Here is a 7527-nt window from a genome sequence, read left to right on the forward strand (position 1 = left end):
TTGTAGAGAGAACAAAATTCACAATTCGTTTAAATTAGCGCAAAATTAGGGCATAAGTCTGGGAAAAACATATTTTTTATATATAAATTCAATGGAAATGACTGTTTATAAGTAAAATACGCATAATACGATCATAAAATTGCTATTTTGGTATACACCCGCGCGGTATTCGTATATATAAGTCAATTTTTATTTCAAGATCATCTTAAATAATATCTTTAAATGATATATAATATATAGTTCTGTGATTGACTTATGATATCTTAAGTATTGAAGACGGTCTTAAATATAAGAATCGACTGTACGCATAAATACCGGCCTTAAAACTTATAAGTCAAATGCACACTCTTTTCAAATTCGCGCGCCTGACGCGTAAGCATACACGGCGCGCATGCATGGAAACAAACGCGCTCGGTTTTTGTTTCACGGGCACTTATTTGTACGGGCCGGGCGCAGCGAACGGATGACCGTTGAGGTGTTGTCGACTACGTTAGTATCGTGCCTCTGATATCATCTATTGTAGTGTGTACTCATTAGTGTTTTGTGCTTTATCTATCAAGATGGAGAAAAACATTATGTGCAACACAAACGAGGAATTCATAAAAATAAAATTGCAGGAATGGAACTTATCTAAATGGTATGATCGATTTATTGGTAAGTACCCTTGAGAAACAAATGGCTTTCGCGTGTTTTCTGTTTTTCTTCTACGTGTTTTCTTCATATACTTTCTCCGATACGTGTATGTACAATTTCGGGAGTTTAGCATTTATTCCTCGTATATATATATATATATAGAGCTGTCTTTCGAAAGTTATTTTTCTCGGGTACGCCGTCCTCTTTTAAGGCGTTAGGGAACGTCCGAGATTTTCTCGAATAATTATCGTTCATAATTATGTCGGGTATCTTTGGAAAATCTCCCTGGACATTTCCAGATACCCTAAAAAAAGAGGACGATGTCAAGGAGAAAAGACGACGAATGGTAGCCCTAAATATAATATATATTACACATTTTCGCCGGATGTATTTATGAAACTGCGAGATAGTTGAATTGCGATCAGAATTTTATCAGAATTATAATATTTGTCTTAGAATTTTCGGAAATTTTCAGAATTTCTATAATATTATAATTTTTTACAAAATTTCTTAATTTTTTTAATACGAATTTTAGAATATATATTTTTTAGAATTCAAAAAACTACATATCAAAAATTCTAAAAAAAAATAATAGACTTTCTGAATATTTGTGAGTAGTCCAATTTATATAAAAATTCTGAAAAAAATTTCCACCATGATAATCTCATCCTCATATTTTATATGTTATCTAGAGGAAGATATTGATAAAGAAACTTTTCTTACTATTAATGAGACTGAAGTGGCACAAATAATATCTACCATTGGAGGCATACGCTGTTTTCTTGAGAAGAGGAAACTATTGATAGAAAGTATAAAAGTATGACAAAAATTTTTTTAATTTTTAGAATTTTGCAAATAAAATTATATAATCTTATGTACACATATATACGGAGGTCGGTCGTATTTAAAATAACATTATCGAAAATATGTAATTTAAATAAAATTGAATAAGAATCGTTTAGTATTTATCATTTTAAATACGCGCTTCTGTAATCTATTATATCTACATATATATATATTTTTTTTTAATAAGTCATATTTCACCGATCCCTGCACATGTAAACTATAATTTTGCTACTTTATACTTTTATAGGACGACTCACACCAGACATCGGATAATGTCAATCAATCGGCAAAGTTTTCCAACAAAAATGAACAATTATGGAAACCACTTATAACAAAGACAGAGTCCCTTAATTGTGAACAAAGAAAAAATGAAGAATCATTTCGTGAAAAAAGCAAAGTTGGGTTTTCTAAATTATCCTGCAGTAATGCTTCTGTAAGTTTTTTTGTGTATAATAAAATATTGTTTTTTTGCAACAAAAAGTTAAACGCTTTCATATTTGTGGTTGACTTGTATGCTTTGAATTTTAATACTGATAATTATTTTTAAAGAAAATGGTGTCAACCACAAATATGAACATCGATTATTTAAAATATTAATAAAATATGATTAATTGAAAAAAAGAAAAATATATTTTTTAATTTTTTTTATAGACATATACAAAAGAACATCCTACATGTAAAGAAATATTAAATACAACATTTACTGATAGTTCTGATGCTGAAAGTTCGCATAGCAGTGAAAATAGTTCAAACGATTCATCAGATGTATCAAATACTAAAAAAGCGAATATAGATTTTTCATTAAACAAATCTGATAAAAAAATAGAATTGAAGAAAATTAATAACGGTCAGAAATTAAACACAACTTCACGTATTTCTCCATATTATTCTAATTCAGCAACAATTGAAAATGTGGTATGTAATGATACAATTCTAACTTGTATGAACAAAAAAAAATATATATATATGTATTAATATTTCTATTATTTTTAAAAGGACTTAAAGGAACTTTTATCGAGCTTCATAGATGGACATATTATTGTAAAATTCTATGAGAAGCATGACATACTCGATGAAGCCAAACGTAGAAAATTGACAGAACTTCTTGTTACTCAGTTTATGTTTAAAAAATCAGTAGACACTATAGAAATGTAATTATTAAGAATTTATAGAAAATATTTTTATTATGTATTTCAAAATATGTATTACAGATATACATATATTATAATGTTTGTAGAGTTCAATTATTTAATGCTGATTTTGATACTTTATCAAAAAAAATCAGGAATTTATTTCCAAATGAAAAACAGACATTTTATTATGTTCCACCAAAGTGACGTTCGGAAACGTCCGAGATTTTCTCGAATAATTATCGTTCATAATTATGTCGGGTATCTTTGGAAAATCTCCCTGGACATTTCCAGATACCCTAAAAAAAGAGGACGATGTCAAGGAGAAAAGACGACGAATGGTAGCCCTAAATATAATATATATTACACATTTTCGCCGGATGTATTTATGAAACTGCGAGATAGTTGAATTGCGATCAGAATTTTATCAGAATTATAATATTTGTCTTAGAATTTTCGGAAATTTTCAGAATTTCTATAATATTATAATTTTTTACAAAATTTCTTAATTTTTTTAATACGAATTTTAGAATATATATTTTTTAGAATTCAAAAAACTACATATCAAAAATTCTAAAAAAAAATAATAGACTTTCTGAATATTTGTGAGTAGTCCAATTTATAGGTTCACTTAGCTAAAAATGATAATAGTTATCCCTTGCACGTGACCATTCTGAACATTTAACAACATGGTGTTCCAATCAATTTCCTCTATTAAAATACTATAGTTTAGGAAAGTTAAGCGATTTCGCTCTTATAGATGCTCACGTACAACTGACAACATGGAAATCATGTAACAGTCAATTCAAAGATGTAGACACATAGTAAGGTATATTTACACAAACTTGTATATCCATACAGCACAATATGTTCAGAGAATATTCTTACAAGGTACTTTCAATATATTCTAAAAATGTTTGTAAAGAATATTCTTAAGATGGTTCTAAGAATGTTCTGAATGATACTAGAATATTATTCGTCTAGTTCTCAGAATACATACACATATATATATATTCTAACAACATTAAATAAATATTCTTAGAACATTTTATTTCATGCGTGACTGGAACAATAATTTGTATACTAAACACATTTAAAGGACGCCTTTAGGACGTTTTCTAAACATCTTTAGAATGTTCCTTGGAACATTATGGTACTATATGAGAATACTGGTACTTTTGAGAATATTCCTATACATTCTACGAACTTCTCATACGCAAACTCTCTCTCTCTCTCTCTCTCTCTCTCTTGTTTAAAATCAAAGTAACGTTGGTGCAATCGGACCTAACCCACGTAATATAATAGCATGGAAGGAAACCACAAAAATGATGACTTTATATTCCTTGTCGTTTATCAAATGTTAAACAAGGATAAACGATGTTCGCGAGCATTAAGTGGAACGCAGTCAGAGAGTCGTCAATTTGACACGTGACTCGATTGCTCGCTGATTGGCTCAATACGCATGGCGCTCTTGAAAATGTTAGACATAAACGAATCGTACATAAGTCGCGTTCAGCAGACTGAATAGTTTTTCAATGATTTTATGATTCTTCACTGAGATAGAACTATTCCTTTAGATTTAAAAGTATAATCCAATTACAGCGAGACGAATCATAAATAAATGGTTGCAAAACTGTTGAGTCTGCTGAACGCAGTCATAGCTTGTGCGGACAACCGATTTTGCAGATTTTAACCTCGAGGCTCGAAATTTGTGCTCAGTTATAAAGTTGATTATTAATTGTATGTGATATAGATGTGTGATATAGAACTGATATTTTTATAAAAATTTTTATAATATATTTTTCATAGCTACGAAATAGGTAAGTATAAATTTATATATAATTTAGGTAATTATACACAGTTATTAGCTTTGAGCACCTCAAAAATTAAAATTAGGCTTATTCGATGCGTTTTTTCATCAAAACGAAAGAATCTGGTAGAAATAAGCGTCGTTCTGCCACACGAACTGAAATATTAAGCGTTAAAGTTAATGATTAGTATTGAGGTTAGGAAATGTATCGCAAAAGAGTATCACAGATGAAATAATTTATGTATTTATTTATACAGGCTATATTTAAATATACATTTTTAGTACTACCAGTATTGAAAATATACTCAATTTATATTATATATAGGCTGTGTTCTAACATTCACTGTCAGTGAAAATTTTTAAAATCTGAGGATCGAAGTACTGGAAATAATTTATATTATACTAATAATGTATATATAATGCATATTATAGATTTTCGTTTTAATGTGTATACTTTTTTACTAGGTTTCAGATCTTCCATTAAACACAGCATTTACTAAGAGGGAAGTGCATGTAAGGTATATAAGGTGTGGCTTTTATTGCAATAATTATTTCTTCTATTTAATTAATGTGATTATGTCGAAGAGATCTCGATCTGGTTTTTATAAAAAAATAAATATAGAATTGAATAAAAATTTAGCTTTACTCTCTCAAGAATGTATATGTGAAGAGAGAGATGATGTAATAAATAATATAGTAAGTACAAAAGATGTTGCTGAATCTAGACTAAAGTCATCTACACCTAAATTTGTATCAAAATCAGATTATATTGACGACGATTTGAATAGAGATATACTAGAGGATAATTTGGATTTTGTTGATATAAGTGATTCATTGAACAAACAATTAGAAAATAAAAATGACCTGCTTCAAATTCAGGTTCATCTTTTACAATTAATTTAAAAAACTGGGCACTGAAACACAAAATTGATCATTTAGCTCTGTCTGATCTTTTAAAATTATTAAAAGCAAGTTACATTGAATCAAATGAATTGCCTACAGACGCTAGAGCTCTTTTATCTATTCCTAGAAGTTTAGACATTCAAAACATAGAGTCAGGCACATATTACCATTTTAGTCTTTCTGCTGCAATAAAAAAACTTTACAAAGATGATGGTTTAAATATGATTGAAGTATTGATAAATATTGATGGTCTACCTTTGAGTAAAAGTTCAAGTAGCCAGATATATCCCATATTATGTAGTTTATATTCAAATCCTACAGAGGTAACCGTTGTAGGAATATATCATGGTTATGAAAAGCCAGCAAACGCTAATGAATTCTTAATACAGTTTGTTAATGAAGCAATCGATTTTACAGTAAACGGTATTAGTATTAATGGTAACATAAAACAATTTAGAATTAAAGGATTTATATATGATGCTCCTGCCAAATCTTTTATTTGTTACATAAAGGGCCATACAGGTTTTTATTCCTGTACAAAATGTTTTCAAAAAGGAACGTATTTGAAAGGTCGAACTTGTTTTCCTAAAATTAATTGTACAAAAAGAACAGATCAAAATTTCAAAAATAAAAACCAGATTCAACATCATTCTGGTACTTTCATAATAGAAAGAATTCCAGGAATTAATATGATTTCTTGTGTGCCCTTAGAATATACCTCATTTGTTTAGGTGTCATGAAAAAATTGTTGATGATGTGGATTTTTGGAAAGCCACATATGAAATTAAAATCTTCAAAAGTTAATGAGATTAACAGACAATTACTATTAATAGCTGAATGTATACCAAAGGAATTCATTCGAAAATCGCGTTCTTTAAATGAAATCAAGAGATGGAAGGCAACTAAATTTAGATTCTTTTTACTATATGCAGGACCAGTTGTTTTAAAAGAAAACATTGAAAAAGACAGATATATAAATTTTCTTTGCCTTCACATTGCAGTCACAATTTTTTCAAACGAAGAGTACATCCAGAAATATGCAGACTACGCGCATTTATTACTTACATATTTTGTTCAGAATTTTGGTAAATTATACGGAAAAGAAAATATATCTCATAACGTACATGGTTTAATTCATGTATATGATGACATACAAATTTTTGGAAACTTTAGTAGATATAGCGCATTTCCATTTGAAAGTTTTCTTCAAAGTTTGAAGAAATTACCTAGAAAACATGAGAAACCGTTACAACAAATTGTAAAACGATAAAACTTGATCAGATATTTTATTCAAAAGAGCAGGTCAATAAAGAAAATTTTTCGCATAAGCAAGAACATTTTGAAGGTCCAGTTCCTAATCAAAATTATATTCAGTTTAAAAAACTTATCCTTGAAAAAAAAAAAAAGTTTCTATTTAATATTGGAAGTCTTTCCGATTCATTTTGTTATTTAACAAATGGAAATATCATGAAAATAGAAAATATTAGTAAAGAAGGATATTTACGTGTATGGAAGAATATTTCTCGAGTCAAATAATTTATTTCATCATCCTTGCGACTCAAGTATTTTAAATATATACAGGGTGTTTCCAAATTAAATGGCAAAACTTCGGGAGCGTGTAGAGGAGTAAAAAACTAAGAAAAAAAGTCCTATAGACATATGCTCGTTTTTGCTCCGTTTCAGAGAAATCGAAAAAAAATGTTTACATTTCTTGCCATATCTAGCACCGACATATTTGATTACATTTTCCACTTTCTGTTATGAATTTGTCAGTCGCTCTTTGAAAGCCTTTAACAGTAGATGAATTTTGTCTTTTGCAATATGCCGCGTACGTATTCTAATAGTGAATATGCTGATATGGTTTTTGTATACGGTTTCTGCAACGGTAATGCTTTAAAGGCGGTGCGAGAATATGCACGACGATTTCCAAACAGAAGAGTGCCAAACCGAAGAGTGTTTATGTTGACATTTAATAGATTGCGAGAGACTGGATCATTTTCAATTCGACAAGAAAACAACCGATTTCAAGCAGCGTTACGAAGAGATTTGCAGGCAGGGAATCGTATTTTACAACATTTTGACAATCATCCTGAGACCAGCGTTCGGAATGCGTCGGCTGTATTGGGAGTGTCACCACAAACAATTTGGCGAACTGTAAAAGGAGATAATCGCTATCCCTACCACATTCAAAAAGTGCAAAATTTA

The 7527-nt window shown here is 29.5% G+C and overlaps 1 protein-coding gene across 1 annotated transcript in view; it reads left to right on the forward strand.

Annotated features, from left to right (window-relative positions):
* The first annotated feature begins 451 nt into the window (after positions 1-451).
* LOC108730558 (uncharacterized protein DDB_G0287625) overlaps positions 452-7527 on the forward strand; it is a 20273-nt gene continuing 13197 nt past the window's right edge. The window contains exons 1-6 of the mRNA XM_018460335.1: positions 452-654; positions 1326-1450; positions 1727-1912; positions 2131-2394; positions 4885-4937; positions 5145-5298. Of these exons, the coding sequence (XP_018315837.1) occupies positions 561-654; positions 1326-1450; positions 1727-1912; positions 2131-2394; positions 4885-4937; positions 5145-5298 (876 nt within the window). The 5' untranslated portion in view covers positions 452-560. The remainder of the gene's footprint in view (positions 655-1325; positions 1451-1726; positions 1913-2130; positions 2395-4884; positions 4938-5144; positions 5299-7527) is intronic.

This window comes from Mycetomoellerius zeteki, unplaced genomic scaffold (genome assembly GCF_001594055.1).
Source record: "Mycetomoellerius zeteki isolate Tzet28-1 unplaced genomic scaffold, Tzet1.0 scaffold931, whole genome shotgun sequence".
Classification (NCBI taxonomy): domain Eukaryota; kingdom Metazoa; phylum Arthropoda; class Insecta; order Hymenoptera; family Formicidae; genus Mycetomoellerius; species Mycetomoellerius zeteki.